This window comes from Microtus ochrogaster, chromosome 24 (assembly GCF_000317375.1).
Source record: "Microtus ochrogaster isolate Prairie Vole_2 chromosome 24, MicOch1.0, whole genome shotgun sequence".
NCBI classification, from domain to species: Eukaryota; Metazoa; Chordata; class Mammalia; order Rodentia; family Cricetidae; genus Microtus; species Microtus ochrogaster.
The window spans coordinates 32,349,292-32,366,831 of NC_022024.1; the positions used below are offsets into that span (position 1 = coordinate 32,349,292).

Below are 17,540 nucleotides of genomic sequence, written 5' to 3' on the forward strand. Positions count from 1 at the left end.
CTTCACCTCTTACAGGCTTCTATCTCCAATCTCCTTTCCTTCCTTGCTAGTTCAAACTGTAACTGACGATGGGTTTTCTTCTCGACTGGCTTCATTTTTGCTGTTCTTCCAGGAGAAAAATCTATTACCTGCCCCGCCGGTACAAGTTCATGAGCAGGTTAGTAGCACGCTCTGTCCCCGTGGTGTTGGCTGCTGACTACTGCATGCTAGCAATGACAAGGAGCAACAAGCCCAGGAAGACAGGCGATGTAGTCCCGTTTTCACATTAGCCTAGAAAAACCTTGTAAATGTCCTCCGCAGAATCCGCCCCTTCACCCGCACACCTGGGAGCATGCTCACCAGCACCTGCAGGTGTGTTGAGGTTGTTTTTCCGTTTAGCCTGACCTGTAAAATCGATTGCCCCCAATCCCAGCCAATCAGAGAAATTTTAGCCTGAACGTTGTTGGCTTCCACATACATTTCTCCCTCTGCTGTTTGTAATTTGCGAGCTGGAAGTGCAAGCAGTCCCCCCCTCCACCCCACCCCCCGCCAGTCGAAGAAGCTGGTGGCTACTCCTGCATCATGGGAGAGTCCTTGGTATTTGTGATGTCTGGTTGGTACAATATTAAGATGGTACAGGAGAGCACTTATGGCACTCAACATAGAAAAAAAAAAAAACAACCCGTTGAATGAACGCAGTTCTTACTGCAGTTCGTATCCTTCCGAAGCTTGTTTTCCTTGTTGTTCTATAGAAGCCAAGGGAAAGGGGGAAACATCAGTGATATTCTTCACTTGGCTTCATTTTGTGACCATTGGTGCCTCTAACTTCAAAACCTTAATTGCTCTTCTATGCCTGCTCCCCCTTAACTGAACTAATGACTTAAATGGGGATCCCTTGTGTGGCTCTGTAAACCATTAAGGTAATTCAGTTCAGTGAGATTCAATATGTAGATGCATTGGTTATAGTCTATATGTAATAAAGAATATACATGTAATACATTACATATAATTTCTATGCTACTTATAATCTGTGTAGAGTGGTAAGTAACATACATTGGTGAGCGTCCTCAAGTATGATGTACCAGCAGAGTATGGCAGGAGAAGCAGCCTCCACAGAAACCGAGATGTGGTTTCTCAACAATTCTCTGTGCAGCTCTCTCACTAGGCGATAGGTGTGGCGTTTCCCACTCACCGTGGTGTGGATCACTCCCTTCCCGTATAATGCTCTTCGGTAGAAGATTTGTACCACACTCCAGCCCATGTCAATAGTCCTCAGACTTCATCCGGCATCAGAATTATCTGGGGAATTTTAAAGCGTGGATTTCTGGACCCCCCACCCACATTTCTATTTTCACTTCATGTCTACCAGAGGAGGATCCTGAGGGCTGCATGCATGGCCTGTGTTCATAAATGATATCTCTTAGTTGATTTTCATGGAGATGTCTGTGGAAATAATCTCAGGTGTGTATATGCCTCCTGTTCCCCCCTCTTACCTCACTCTGTTCTAGTTTCTTCTAAAGGAGAGCCTTCTAATTCTAGCGAGCCCTGATTTTATTTGCCAGGTAGCCATTTAGACTCCGTGGGGTCTCCCTCACGTGCCACTGTTTGCATAGCTGTGTGACGTGTGCCTCAGGGTCGCGCTGCACTCTGCCCTCCCCAGTCAGCCTTTTGAACTCTGCACGTGCTGTTCCAGGGTAACTTCTAGAATCCATCTGATGCTGTGCTTGCCCAGGGCCATCCTTAGCTGAGCCGTCCTTACCTCCTGCCTGTCTTAGACCATTTTCTCTTTCTGCCTCTGTTCTGACTATTGGAAAGCAGATTGTCCTCTATATAGCCAAGATGAAGCGGAAAGGGCTTGGCTTAAACACAGCCCTGGATGAACTCTCTTCCTTTGTCTCCTGCCTCCTTATCTATGTGAACGCTCGTGTCTCCCCAATGCATTATGCAGCTTGGATTTACATATTGTTACAGAGTAGTCCTTCTGGATAGTGCTTTTTTTTTTTACTCTCGCCTAGATAGTACATACCCAGACCTCAAAACTCAGTTCCGTGACTGAACTTTTTGAGTAGGTCAAAGATGCCTCGTTCCTGCATCCCACTGGTACCCTTTATCCCTGTCACCTCATCCCATCTTGTCACCGGGATGCTGTGGGACTCCAAGGAGAGCAATTGCTGTCTCGCATTTTCAGCATCTAGTACCTACTATGTGGGATGAATGAATTCATGACACTCATACATCTGCGAGAGGAGCAGAGCGGGAGGAAAGGTGTGTGCGAACGCAGGCACACACATCCATAAACACGCACACACAAAACCAAGTCTGACTAAAATGGCGGACACTGACTTTTGGCTGAAATATTTGTTTAGCCATGGAAGGTGGGTGAAAAGACTTAAAGGCTTACAGGACGGCAGAAGGAAATGGAATCTCAAAGTTGGGCGAGACATCACTGTCAGCAAGTCCAGTCCTTCATGAGACTCTTCCATCTCCGCTGTGTGGTCATGCAGTTCCTATTTGGACATGCTGGGAACAAGGCCATCGTAGTCCGTCTGCCTGCAGCTCTGATGCCTGGGAAGTTCTTTAAAATAAGCGTAGTAGTTATTCTTGCACACGCTCACACTCTCATTCTCTTGTGCTCTCTTGCTCTTTCTCCCTTCTTCCCCCCTCCTTCCCTCTACCCATTTTCTTTAGCTTTCACTTTTAAATCATTGTTCTGCCTCCTGAATAGGCCAAAAAAAACCCTCAAAGTAGATAAAATTGTAAAATTTTAAGCAAAGGGTTAGAACTTCATGGGTGTTTGGAAATTGAGAAAAGAAACTTTCCCTACTTCTGAGTAGGAAAACTGTAGCTGGAGCTAAAATCAGAAAGGAGACCCAGCAGGTGTATATGCGTGATGAGGAAGGTAGTGACTTTCTTGTAATAATTCTGCCTTCTCAGCCGGGCAGTGATGGGCACGTCCCTTTAATCCCAGTGCTCGGGAGGCAGAAGCAAGAGGATCTCTGAGTCTGAAGCCAGTCCTGGTCTACAGAGTGAGTTCCAGGACAGCCAGGGCTACGCAGAGAAACCCTGTCTAAAAAAAAAAAAAATTGTATTATAACTCAGTACATTGCAGGCTGCAGGTACTTTGGTGTTCTGGGGGCCACTGGAACTGATAATGAAGCCACCACCAAAAAAAAAAGTAAAGCTAGAGAAGCCAACTGGACAAGAGTAGCATAGAAGCCATAGCCCTAGCCAGAAGGATGTGTGGGATTTTCTGAGAAAGATATTATCAAGAGTGAAAAGAGACCCAGTGGTAATTTCTCTTAAAAACCTGCATTAAAGGGACCAGAAGAGACAGGAGAGAATAAAAGAACAGTCTGGGGACAGAAAGAGAAAGAACGGGTGACATCAACAGCGCCAGAAACAAGTTTACATACAGGTGCGCATTCTCCAGCTTCTGATGGGTGGCGATGCACGGGAATCTGTTTAACACCTTTACAAGTCGCCGATGGTGGCTGTAGTAGCCATCCATGTGGATATAGCATCCTCGAATATGCATCAGGATTACTCAGCAGATATTAAAAAGGCGGGTGGCTGGGTTCCTCCTCAGGGTTTCTGATTCAGTAAGTCTAAATTCAGTTGATAAATTACATTTCTCTTAAACTAAAAATGGTGCTGGAGAGAGAGAGAGCTCTGTTTTTGTTGCTGTATCTTCTTGGTTATTTGAGACAGAGTCTCACTCTGTAGTCAGGCTGGCATGGAAATCACTATGTAGCCCCAGACTAACCTAGAACATGCAGAAATGCTTGTTGTGCAGCCGCCCCAGTCTTAAGATCATAGGTACCCAGCACATACTGTACTAAAGACACGTTATCTTAGCATTGCGGATTTACAGGCAATGAGTATTCGCTGCTGTCTTGATAAGGAGTTTGGAAGGAAGGGGAAGAAAGGAAGGATTAGAACAGGAGTCAAGAGGAGGGAAGCAGATTAAGCTTAATATATGACCATGTCCCTCAAGTGTGAAGAGGACCCTGTTTGAGTGAGCATGAGCTTATCTAGAACTAGAAGAACGGCGTAATAAACCACTAAACTCTGCCGTGACAAAAGTTGATATTCAGCGCAGAAATGACCTTCTTGGAACAAACTGACCATGGAACACACTGGAAGAAGGTGGCAGAAGGAAAGAAAAAGAAGCCCCAGTTACAGTAGTAAGCAGTGGGTAAGGCGCTCTGGAGATGGTCTTCCTTGCTGTTAGGCAATGGAGCCAAGGGACTTCCTGAAGCCCAGTGGCTAGTGGCTAATTGAAAAGCCAGTTAAGAAGGAAGTGTGATCCCTATTCCTCTCAGTGACTCACCCCAGGAGAGACTAACCCAAATGCTGAGGAGCATCCGCCCCTCAGAGCTAACTCTGAAACGCAAGTCTAAAGGCACAGCTGCCGCTTGTGATATTAATAGCACCCCAGCAAGGAAACGTTCAACGTGCAAATTCTCCTGGCATACTGTATGTGGGCATTCAATGTATTGTTTAATTTCATCTACATAAATTGCATCTAATCCCATTAACCCATCAATGGGTTGTCCAACCCAACTCTCTTTTAAGGATAAACATCTGAAGTTGGGGGGGGGGTTGTTTGTTTTCATTTTTCGCGAGAGTAAAACACCTTTTCTAAGCATCTTTATATCGAAAACTCACCCAACTCCTATAAACCATCCTCATGTAGCTCAGACTCATGTATGTGTAATAAGTACCTTTTAATACCCGTGCCTGGTCTATTAAACACGGCTTTGATTCTAATTTCTAGGCAGGTTTACAGGCATTATAAATTATCTATTCAATAAATGGGGGAGAGTTTATCATCTCTTCTTTGCCTGATTTTTTTTCCAGGATAAAGTGATCCTGGAAAACAAATCTTCAGAAAATATTACAAAGTAACAAATGTGATTATTATGGGCAGTTAGAGTTGAAGTCTCATAACTCTCTATTTCCCTCCACACCCGCTGTGGGCTTTCTGCCTGGGTGTTTCCCTTTATCATATACTAGACGGAGGGAATGCTAGGCCCTATGCGTTACAGGCTCTGTTTATTACACTTAAATCAGATGGGCATACTAACAGAATGAGAAGTGGTTTGTAATTTTCTATCCCTACTATTAAAATTTAATCTATGCAAATGTTCTAAGGCCCTTGGAGTCATCGCTAAGGTATCTAAGCTATACTCCAGATAGCAGAGCCGTGACCTGAAAGAGTGGCATTCGCTTCCAAAGACACCTAATTCCTATCCAAGGAGATGGGGTGAATGCATGGGACTTGGTTCTGAGAAGAGGAAAGGGAAACCCAAGCCTCCTGTTGGCTGCTGGCAGGCCAGGGGAACTTCACTCCCAGCAAACAAGGCCTATGAGCTACCTCTGCTAAGAAAAGTGACCAACAAAAGCTCATCTGTCACCTCTCTCCTTCATATTATCTCTCTGAATGTCCTGGTAGAACATGGGTCTGTAATATGCTGGTCCAGAGGAAAGCAAGTGTTACTAAAGAAGGTCCGGTTCCCTCCTGCACTTAAGGCACAAGAAACATTGTGGGAAGAAGGGAGCCAGAAGAATGTAAGAGCCAGAGGATCCCAGAGTTTGCTGTGAGACTATGTCTCCTATTAATGTCAACCATAAAGTCTCACCAACGTGACCACCCAGACATGAGCCAAACAAGTAGGACACCAATGACCATACTCAACTAGAGGGGGAAAGCCTGGGAGGCCTCAACCCTGCACAATTAACTAGAGGCAGCTGAAGAATTCTGGGAGCAAGAGAGGCAGTCTTCTCCAGGGAATAACACACTGATTGGTTTCCAGTGCCAAATAGCCCTGAATATACACATACAAGTAACATTTATGGAACTAACAGATTATATTTAGGAATGTACATGTATATATATATATGTGTGTGTGTGTGTGTGTTAGCCCTGAATATACACATACAAGTAACATTTATGGAACTAACAGATTATATTTAGGAATGTACATGTATATATATATATGTGTGTGTGTGTGTGTGTGTGTGTGTGTGTGTGTGTGTGTACACACATATACGCATGGGATAACAATTAGTAAAAAAAGAGGCCATGAATTTGAAGGAGAGTGGGAAGTGTTGTGGTCTTTGAATGTAATTGGCCCCCATTAGCTCATAGGGAGTGGCACTATTAGGAGGTGTGGTTTTGTTGGAGTGGGTATGCCCTTGTTGGAGGAAGTGTGTCACTGTGGAGGTGGGCTTGAGGTCTCATATATGCTCAAGCCATGCCCAGCGTCTCAGACCACTTCCTGTTGCCTGCTGCTCAAGGTGTAGAAACCTCAGCTCCTTCTCCAGCACCATGTCTGCATGCACGCTGCCATACTCCCAGCTGCCATGCCCCCTGCCCTGATGACAATGGACTGAACTTCTGAAACTGTAGGCTGCCACCTCAACTAAACGTTTTCCTTTCTAAGCGTTGCTGTGGTCATGGTGTCTCTTCACAGAAATAGCAGCCCTGACTAAGACAGGATATATGGGAGGATTTGGAGGGAGGAAAAGGAAGGAAAAAAATGTAATCACATCATAATTTCAAACTAAAAATTTTGAAAAAGACCTGGCTCATAAATTTTATCTGATCAAGTTACTAGTGTTGATTTCCACTAGGTATTTAGGGCTCAGAGTAAAAAAAGATTTTTTTCTTGTCCTCCAGAATATACCTACAGCTACTAAGTTGAGATCGTGCATAGAGATAATTTATAAAGGCCTTTGGCAGGCCAGCATGCCGGAGTAAGGACGGTCCTTTGCGTGGGACCCTTTCTCTACCCATCACCACTCCTAAGAGTCCCAGGGTCTACATGAAGGCTTCCTAAGATCCCCCAGGGAAGCCATTCTTTCAGAGCTGGCAGACCTGCCTATTTGTGTGTGTTGCTTGTCAGGTGTTTTTCTAGAACCTTCCCTGCCACAAAGGCTAGAAAAGCCCAGACTTACCATCCAAAGAAGTTTCTCTAAAAGTAGTTCACCTTGTACTTCAGATATTAACTTGCGTTTAGGCCCCCAGACATGCCCAAGTGGTGATCCATCTTCTCTTTATTGATTTGCCTGTGGAGGCTGTAAGAGGGTGTTTGCTTAGTAAATAGGATAAACGGAGCAAAATGAGCAAAGTGACAATGTATCCAAGAAAAATCAATGCTAAACCAGTAAGCCAAGGTCTTCACCATGTCCCCCGCCCCACCTGTCTCCAGGCAGTGGAGACTTTGGGAAGTAAGCCACAGTCCTAAGAGATGAATGGGAACAGTTTCTGGATCACTCATTTTTTCCGCTTTAACATATCACAGTAAATTTCAGCTTTGCCTATTTTGAGATGTTTGTTCGTGGCAACACAGGACTGCATATAGGGAATAATTGGATCCTTTTACTTTCTATTGGCGCTCTGTACTTCAAAATCCTGTCATCATCATTTTATTTATCTTAGGAACCAGCATTAAGTGGAGCCCCTTGCACACCTAAGGAATTGTGTAAGCATTACAGCCACGATCTTGGTTAATGTTCACACTGTCTTATGTGATACACATATCATCTCAGGGAGGTTTAGTCTCTCACACTCACCCAGCAGCTTGCTGAGTTAGCAGACTAAGCCACTGGACTATGAATTGGCTTCTAGCTGACTCTTAACTCATCCCTGTATGTGGAAGATTTTATACACGTTGCAGCAAAGAAAGTTCTTTAGTACATTCGTTTACAATGCTATACCCACGATATTACTGTCCAACCCCCGAGCCCCCACCAGCATAGTGTTATGGGCATAAAGAACACATAATTGGTGAGCATTCGGAGATGGCAGCACTGAAGCCTGATGTGGATGGACATCTAAGGAAGGACTCACTGGTACACAGAAGCAGACCGGAGAGTTCCACCACGAGCCCCACGCTTTCCAGCCCCTGGCCTTCATCTTCTTTCTCCTTTGCCTGGCTGAAGTCTGAGACTGGGAGTTTGGGGACAAAAGTATTTGTGAGAGCATCCTAGGAGAGCTCACATTCACAGCATCCTAGCCACAGAGACATGGTCTCTTCTCCCTGCCTGGGAAGTGGGAAAACACTTGTGGAGTGGCAACCTTATTACCTTGGGAGCCTGGCCTCTAGGGCAGGTCAGACTAACACTGTGTTTAAGAGCTGTGTCCACATAACACATCAGCACAAACTCTGCTGCACAGACCAACATAAAATTAGCAACCTATCTAAGTTTAATATTTGAGCTTGCCCATTGAATTCTTTGCTCAAGGTCTTCAATGGCCACAATCAAGGTAGAGTTGAGTCATGGCTCTTACCTGGACTCCCAGGAAGGTAATCTGCATCCAGGCTTCTTTAGGTTTCTGGCACAGCCACTTTATACCATAGGAGGGTTGAAATCAACATCCTTGCTGGCTGTTGGGGGAAAGTCATTCTTGACTTCTATAAATAAGACAGCCTAGCTCTTCTTGTCCTCAAGGGCAGCCATGTGAGTCCCATGTTCCTTTGCTTTCACATCTCCCCATCTGCTCTCTCACCTTTTAACTTTTGCTATGGTTAATGGATCCCGTCTGATTCATCAAGAATGTTCTTCCCTAAGTCCTACCGCTATGCTTCTATCTTCCGAAGCTCTGGCGCCACAGAGCATAACAGACAAGCTCCTCCTGGCATTCACACGAGAGCACCTTTTGGGAGCAGTTCTGCCAAGCAGGACAAATCACACAAGCTACTAGCCTCGTTTGAGTGTGGGTGTTGTCATCTGTCATTGTGAGAAGCACAGATCGTGGAGTAGGTCTTCTAGAGCCTGGGCACTGCAGGCTTCATTCTGCTTCTGCGCAGTCTCCCCAGGGAAAGCCCAACACCCCTAAACCCAGCAAGCATCTCAGCTTTTATCAAAACCTTCTTTTGAATCTATTCCTTCCACTGTAGGGTTTTGCTCTGTTTGTGTGTCTGCTTTAGTTTTATAAGACGACAGGGTCTCAGGTAGCCCAGGCTGGCCTTGAACTCCTGATCTTCCTGCTTCTATCTCCCAAGTACTTGGATTACAGCTTTATAGTGTTGTTAAAATCCAGTTCTTTTGCTTCCTTTCATTGTCCCAGTAGTCTTGTGTGCTTCTTTAGAAATCACCAATGCTTGTTATGTATCTGAAAACATCTCCAAAGCTTTTCACAGAAATCTTCATTTATGAAATTCCTGACACCTTGAGGGTCAAAAGGATGATGATGATGATGATGGTGATGCTGAGGATGATGGTGATGATGGAGATGATGATGGTGATGATGGTGATGATGATGATGATGATGGTGATGATGATGATGGTGATGGTGATGATGATGGTGATGATGATGATGGTGGTGGTAGTGGTGGTGATGGTGATGATGATGGTGATGATGATGATGATGGTGATGATGATGGTGGTGGTGGTAATGGTGATGATGATGATGGTGATGATGATGGTGGTGGTGATGATGGTAGTGATGATGATGGTGATGATGATGATGGTGATGATGATGATGATGGTGATGATCACGATTATGCCTGCTATTGCTATTGCACTGTTTTATAACTCTTGACTCAGGAAGGTTGGCAGCTTTGCCCATAAGGACAACAGAGACAGGATTTAGGCATGATGATAAACAAGGAGCAGCTTCACCTTCTCTGCCAAGCCAATCTCCCTTCTCTTCCTTTTACCCTTCATTTTTCAATTAATTAATCATTTTTATCACCCCCCTGGGCTTTCTCTTTACATTGTGGTGACACAGCCAGCTGCTGGGAGCTGCCACTTCATTCCCGTTGAGTATTTATGTGTGGTTTCCGTACGGCTTCATTTGTTTCCGTCTGCGCAGAGAGCTGCTACTCAGCTGGCCTGAATTCCTAGTCACTCCACACACAGAGCCCAGATTCTGCAGAGGGCAACCTGATTAGTATTGCAAGCTGGAGGTGGGGTGACAGGTAAAAGCTCCATTACAGAAAACCTCCTGGAAAATGTCTTCTTCCTTGAATGAATTATAAGGCAATCAGATGAGAGAAAGCCAAGAGCTATGGGGCAGTCAACCAGCTTCATGGGGAAAGTCTAATTTGTGAGTCCTGTTAAGGAAGTCCCTGAGCTTACACTAGTGAACTTAGGAGGTTCCTGGTGTACAGTTCAAAAGGGAGATGTTGAGAGGCAAACTATTTAAAAAAAAAAACTGTGATACCTTATCAGTTCTTTTTTAAAGTCAAAAATTAATGTTAAATTTTTGTTAGCATTCAAACTATTGGATTTTTATTAGGGTATTTTCATGCGTATATGCCATTATATTTTGTTCTTGTTCCTAGATCTATTTTTGAACTTATTATGCTTTTCCTCATTTGTGTTTTTTGGCAAGTCCATTATTGATATAGAAAAAAACTATTCTTTGCTCTCCGTTGATAATTTTTTTATTGTGTCACTGTGCTGAAAGTGTGTGCCCACTCTAATAATTTTCTGGCGGTGTCTTTAGAGCCTATGAAGTGCAGGGTCTTGCCACCTGCAGTTAAGGACACATTGATTTCCTCTCCTATTTGTGTCCCTTTTGTTTCTTTCTCTTTTCTCAAGGTCCTCGCTGAGGCACAGCTCCGCATGGGGGCAGCGAACACAGACATCTCGTGCTTGGCTTTAAAGGAAATGCTTCCTGTTTTTCCACAGAACGTGGGTGTGCAGTTGCCCCACGCAGCCTTTATTTTGCTGAGCTATGTTCCTTCTGTTCCTGCTTTCCCCGGGGCCTTTGTCTGCAAGAGATGTGGGACCTTGTCAAAGGCTTCCTTTGCATCCACTCGGGTGATTTGTGATTTCTGACCCTGAGTCTAATTAGCCATTGTATTACAGTTATTGATTTGCATGTGTGGAATTAACCTTGCCTCTGGAATGAAACCATCTTGGCCATGGTATATTACCTTCTTAATGTGTTCTTGAATTTGGTTTGCAAGTATTTTATGGAGAACATTTGCATCTCAGTTCATCAAAGAAGTTGGGTTGTAGTTTTCTTCTTTGGTTGTGAGTTACTGGTTTGGGCATCATAGTGACACTGCTTTCAGTATGCCTGCCTCTCTGTTCGAAGCAGTTGGAGAATAATTAATATTAGTGGCTCCTTAAAATTTTTTTGAATCAGCAATAAATTTATCCAGTACTGGGCTTTTCTTTATGGGTGGACTTTTTATTAATGCTAAAATCTCATTCTTTTTTTTTTAAATATTTATTTATTATGTATACAATACTCTGTCTGTGTGTATGCCTGCTGGCCAGAAGAGGGCACCAGACCTCATTACAGATGGTTGTGAGCCACCATGTGGTTCCTGGGAATTGAACTCAGGACCTTTGGAAGAGCAGGCAATGCTCTTAACCTCTGAGCCATCTCTCCAGCCCCTAAAATCTCATTCTTGGTGTGGATGTGTTTATAGCTTCTTGGTTTAACTTTGGTAGGTCATATTCATATGTTATGGTAATTTATCCATTGCTTCTAGATTTTTGGGTTTTCCTAGCGTTTCTCTGATCCTCATTGGACTCTTTTATATCGTTACTTTTCCATCCATGACTTTATTATTTTGCTCTTTCCTCTTTTTTTTGGTTAGGGGATTATCTTATGTCTTTTCAAAGGACTAAATTTTGTTTGGTTAATTCTATGTATGATTATTTAGGGTTCCATTTTATTAAGTTTTGCACTGATCTTTTTTTTGTTTGTTTGTTTTGCTACCTGGTGCTTAGAATTTGGCTTGTTTCTGTTTTTCTGAGACCTGGGGGTGCATGATAGGTTCTTTATCAGACCTTTCTGGTTAAACTCAAAGTTAGCATTCATGGCTACAGATCTTCTTAGAACTACCTTAACTGTATTCAGGAGAGTCTGATAAATGAAGCGTCATTTTAATTTGATTCTAGGAAGTTTTAAATCTCATCCCTGGTATCGTCAGTGACTCACTGGTTATTAAGATTGTATTCCACCATCTCCAGGTATCTGAGTAGTTTCTGAATGTCTCTACTCCACTATAATCTGAAAATATAGGAGAAAAACCATTTGATTCTGTTGTATTTGTTAGTTTTAAAATAGTTTCCTAGAATGAAGTCTATTTTAGAATGCCTTGGGCTGCTAAAAGGACCTTTATTCTGTATCTTTTGATCAGAGTGCTGAAAATCTCTGTTGAGTCCGTTTTGACTGATGCAGTTGAAGTCAGAAGTTTCTGTGGCCTTTCAGTTCGGGGGCCCTGTCTGAAGGAAGTATAATACTACACTGTCCACTATTGCTGTTCCATTGCATCCCTACCTCTCTGACCTTTCATCCTCAGTGTGCTTGTTTGATGAAACTGGAAGCCCTCATGTTTTCTATATACATAAATTTTCTCCCCTCTGTGTGTGTGTGTATGTATATGTGTGTTTCTCTCTTTATTAATATGCAGGGACTTTATTTCTTCAGATACATTTGCTTTGAAGTCTGTTTTCTCATGTATTGGAGTAGCAAGGCCAGCTTATTTGGGGTTTCCATATTTCTGATGGAGTGACTTCTGTTCTTTGATGTCAGCTCTGGGAATATCTTTGCCAGTGAGGTATTTTACTGGAGACAATAAATTGCCGGATCTTATTTCTTTATCAGATTAACTAATCTTTCCCCCCCTCTTTGTTGGTAGTTGAAGTTATTGTTGAGATGTGTTTTTCAACTCCAGTAACTTGGTTGGTTGTTTTTCTGGTTGGCTGGATTATTTGTTCTCATCTTTCTCCATTAGGTATACATTAGGCACAGCTGGTTTACTGAATTGAGGAATTCTCATCTTTTACAGCAGCGGTTCTTAGCCTTCCTAGCTCTGACTCCCCAAACATAAAATTATTTTGGTTGCTAATTCATAACTGTAATTTGCTGTTGCTATGAATTGTAATGTGAATATGTGTGTTTGTGTTTTCTGATGGTCTTAGGTCACCCCTGTGAAAGGGTCATTCGACCCCATAGGTTGAGAACCACTGTTTTGAGGGAACCTCAATGCCTTGCTTCTTCAAAGGATGGATAGTACCAAGTTTGCTCTCTGCTTGAGTTAGTACATCCATTGTCTCCTGCCCTCAGATACCAGCACTACTGCGTATCTGGCCTTCAGACTCACTTAGGGCTTTAAGTTCACAAGACTGTAGAGGCTAAAAAGTCCTATGACCTAGGAAATCTCATGATCCAAGTAAAAAGGCCTTGGATCACCAGGTTTGGAGGCAGAAGATAAACACAAGCTCAAAGAGGGCAAATTTACCCACCGTTCACCTTCTGCTTTTATCCAGGATCTCAGCAGTTTTAAGGATGTGTACTAGTGATGGCCAAAGTCTTGTCTCACTCTGCCATGCCCCGTTCTGGAAACATGCTCAGAACCATAACTAAAGTAACATTTTTACCAGTCATCTGGACACCCCTTGGCCCAGTCGAAGTTAACAGCATGAACTATCCCATTCACTTCAAATGACAAAGTTGTTATACAGATATTTTAATTGGAAAAATAAGTCCTGCCCGAATGCTGTGTTGTCAGCTAACAGACATAGATAGCATTAAAGTATTTTCTTCCTTAAGGAAATCTGTTTCTTCTGTATCCCTCACATTTAAGCCCCTTTGTCAGCAAATGCGGGGATCCCAAAAATCAAGAGTCAGGTCTGGCTAATTTGGACTTAATAATCACCTTTTGGGGTCTCTTCTGTGTGTGTAAAGTGCGAACAGCACCTATGCATCCTATCTCCACCAGATGCCATTTGGCATAGGTTCTTGCTCACCCAGAGAAAGCATTCTGTCATGTCGATACTTAGGTAGCATATATATTTTGAAGTCTGGGTGTGGTTTCTAGTTGTTTGCTATGAGCAGAGCTGAGCTATTTCTATTAATTGGCCAGTGGGAAGTTAGAGGTGTTCAACAGTCAGAATGACTGAGGATAATGCAGTTTGGAAAATGCCTTTTATAAACCACAATACATCATTAGCCTTTTTTTTTTTCACTTGGCATTTTTGTGCACAGCGGCCAGAGTGACACCTGTGTGCCCTGATACCCCAGGGCTGAAGTTGTGAGCTTGGAAAACTGTGGTGAAAGCTAGAGAGCCAGAGGAGGTGTGACAGGAAGAGAGCCAAAATCATGACCTCATCTTCTACCCAGTCAGGATGTACTATTGCCCCAGCCCCAAGTTAACCACAGCTAAAACTATTCTCTGCCCTTGCCTTTCCCAGACACGAATTGCATTGCTAGCCTCTACAAAATGTAACATTGCAGGCTTAAAGGACTTTCTACTTCCTTTCCAGAACCTTCCAACCTTGTGACCAGTTCATCATTCCTTAACATGTGGGTGAATATGTCATTCAAATCTGTCCAAAGATAGTGATATTGAGGTCCCTTAAGAGACTGTGAAGGAATGTCAGGTCCCCAGCTCTCTTCTCTCCATCCAGAAAAATGAGGCCGTTTGGGTGTAGGGAGAATCTCTGGAGGGTGTGGAGCTGTCTTTATGGCCCCTATGTTTCGGGCTGATAGCTGACATGCTGTACTCTCTGCCTTGCCTTCCATGTACCACAGGATCGATAAACAAATAAGCAGGTTTCGGAGATGGTTACCAAAGAAGCCCATGAGGCTGGACAAGGAGACACTGCCAGACCTGGAGGAGAATGACTGTTACACTGCCCCTTTCAGCCAGCAAAGGATCCATCAGTGAGTGTTCCGTGGTAAAGCCTGCATCCTTCTAAGATCTTACAGCATGGTGTAGTCGTCCCTTGGGGGAGGAACCATGGAGAGCCCCTTCCTCCCGAGCCTTTTCTTCATGCTCCTTTTATATCAGTCACGGGGGGGGGGGGGGTGTTTCAACAATGCCCATCCCAGGTGGATTAAAGTCACCCAGGGTACTTTCCTGTGGGCGGTTAGTGACTGATCCTCCCCGTGGCGATTCGGAGGCTCAGGTTTATTCTGTCTGCGGCTCTGTCAGTTCCCAGTGCACAGAGCCCAGACAGAGGAAGTGGATCGTGCCTTCCAAACGGAACGAATGTGTAGTTTATTTGCTTGCTTTTATCACAGTCTGTTGCCCAATCCTCCTTCCCTTCGGGTAGGTTCAGCCAGTTCCCGCAGGAAGAGCCACGTGCCCTGGCAGCCTACCTGACAACTCACCCATCAGTCTCACGATGGTAATTTGCCACTTTAGGCGCATGCGCAGAAAGAAAAGGTTGGCTGAGTGGCTTAGCCTGGAAAGACTTGCAAAAGTGATTAAGGATTTACTCCGAACTTCCTAAGAGGACAGGGAATGATGGGAGGAGGCAGGATAGAGGATGCATACCAAAGACCATACAACTGGGGGAAAAACAGCCTCCCAAAGAGAGCATTGATCAGGTCAGCCCAGCCTACATCGAGACAGACTCAGGAATCCCTGGTCATCCCCGGTCACAGCCTGGTGACAACTTCAGTAAAAGTGACTTGCCAGAGGGATGAAAAGGGATGACAGATTTTTTAAAAATAGGCTGCCAATTCTGATTTAAAAAAAAAAAAAGTGTAAACCAAATGGCAGTTGTCAAGAAGGTGCAAGGAATGCAAGGTGAGCACATGTTTTATCAACAGAAAAATCAATTAAACTCTGGGAGCAAAGGAGAGAAGAAAAACGATGCATAGATGGTCTGCATTGAAATGTGTTGTGCCTGGGAAGATCGATGTAGTACAAGCAAAGCCATGGCAAAGCCTGCAAAACAGGCAAACCCTGCACACCCACAGGTTTGATTGATGCAGCCTCGTTACTTGGACATATAAAACATGAAGTTCACAGCCCAAGAGGCCTCCATGGAAATTAGCAATCAGATGATACTCAATATTAATCCAAAGATGAGAAGCTCTGAGTATTTTCCCAAGATACAGAAGAAAGCTAACCTGTTTCTAATTTAAATCCTGGAAGGTCTTTTTAGAGCAGTAATTGATGTCTCAGTTCTTCACACATGGAGCCTGGTTTTCCGTCATGTTCTGCCTTTGCTTCTTGGATAAACAGAGGCTTGCCTTGCACAGTGTAGGAAGAGCTCAAAGTTTTGGGATAATGGATACATACATGGATAGGTGGGTGAATGGATGGATAGATGGGTGGATGGAAGGATTGAGGGATGGATAGATGGATCAATAAGTAGATGGGGTAATCAGTGAAGTATATGGAACACTTCAGTGAAAGTTTTAGGTTGTTTAAAGGAATATAGCACAACGGAATGGACTGTGTGCCCCCACCATCTCCTCGCCTGTTGTGACCCTGATATCCTTCCTGTAGGACAATGCTGGTCATCACCTCTCTCCAACTTAAATGCATGTAGATACCAACCAGTATGCCTAAAGATCATAAATGAGAATAACATTTTGATAAGCATTTTAAAATGTGGAACAATTAAAGTCTGATAACATATGGGGGTGGTGGGCTTCCACTGTCTCCCACATTTGAGAAGTCTTTCAACACACTTGCAAATCAGTTCAGTGAATGGACGATGCATCCAGCAGCCCCTAGTTCAATGTCCTAGCCTGTCCAGGCGTTATCTGAGCATAAGCCAAATAACACCACCTTGACTCTAGCATGGTAATAAATGCTGTGTTTTAAATAACCACAACTAGTCCAAAAGATGCGCATCAAAGGGGAATGGAGATGCTCCAGAGTTTGGAAGGATGTTGGTAAGAGATGAAGGTTGATTACTAAGAAAATAGTTCACCTGGATATAGACTTGGCCAGCTAGGTAGAGAAGGCAGCACATCCTGAGGATAAGAGACAGTGTTGTGGCAAAGGGCACAGACGTCGGGCTGAATGGAGTGCTTGTGAAACCACAGTGGTTTTCTATAAAGACTTCTGTGAATCAGTTACAGGGTGTGCAGGGAGCCTGGCATTGCTGTGCAGACACGGAGACCAGCTTGTGAAAGATGAGACCTGAGGCAGAAAAGGAGAGGGGCAGCCGGAATAAACACACATAATTACCAGAGTTCGGGGGAACCGCGAGAGCAGAGTCATTTATGTCATAGCAGTGGAACATGAAAAATTAAACGAGGCCCCAGATATCACGGGTGATGGGAATTTCTTTCCGTTGGAAAACTGGTGTGCCACTTGGGTTATCGTCCCTTGGATTGGTGTGTAGAAGTAGGAAGTGAAGAATGCTGGCTGCCAAGTTGGAAGCCATTACTGATATAATTAGAAAGCAAAACCCCCTAAAGATGTTTTGAGGATGATATTAATGGGCTTAATTTAATCAGAAGTAGCTGTTTAATGAGCTCTGGGAGCTGTGACACAATATCCCGGCTCTCCATGTGTACCAAGGGGTCACGTGATGTGTTGACTTCGCAGAAATTTCTCATGCTTGTGCTGGAGTGAAATGGGATGGTGGGAATTGTGGATCATGAATGTGGGGGGATAAAATAGAACAGGAAGTTTAATAGACAGTGATCAAAATGGGAAAGTGCCTTAAAAACACACAATAACTCTGACATCTGTCTCCCATACCTGTGCTTTAGCCGTGCTGAGCTCCAAACGCTCAGTAACGCCTACAGAGCCATGCTGAGGTCTGACCTCCTTAAGTCACCTTGTCCTTTTCTGCTCCCTCCTACGCTTGTTCAGCCTTCCACCTCGAATAGC

General features: G+C 43.9%; 1 protein-coding gene across 11 annotated transcripts in view; it reads left to right on the forward strand.

The window, feature by feature from the left end:
• Ano4 (anoctamin 4) overlaps positions 1 to 17,540 on the forward strand; it is a 251,949-nt gene that overhangs the window by 151,609 nt on the left and 82,800 nt on the right. For 9 of the 11 annotated variants that reach the window (XM_026784525.1, XM_026784523.1, XM_026784527.1 and 6 more), the window contains 2 exons: positions 113 to 157; positions 14,489 to 14,620. In XM_026784525.1, coding sequence (XP_026640326.1) covers positions 113 to 157; positions 14,489 to 14,620 — 177 coding nt within the window. Of the gene's footprint in view, positions 1 to 50; positions 158 to 14,488; positions 14,621 to 17,540 lie in introns of all 11 variants that reach the window. The other 2 variants (XM_026784532.1, XM_026784526.1) reach the window with 2 other exon arrangements.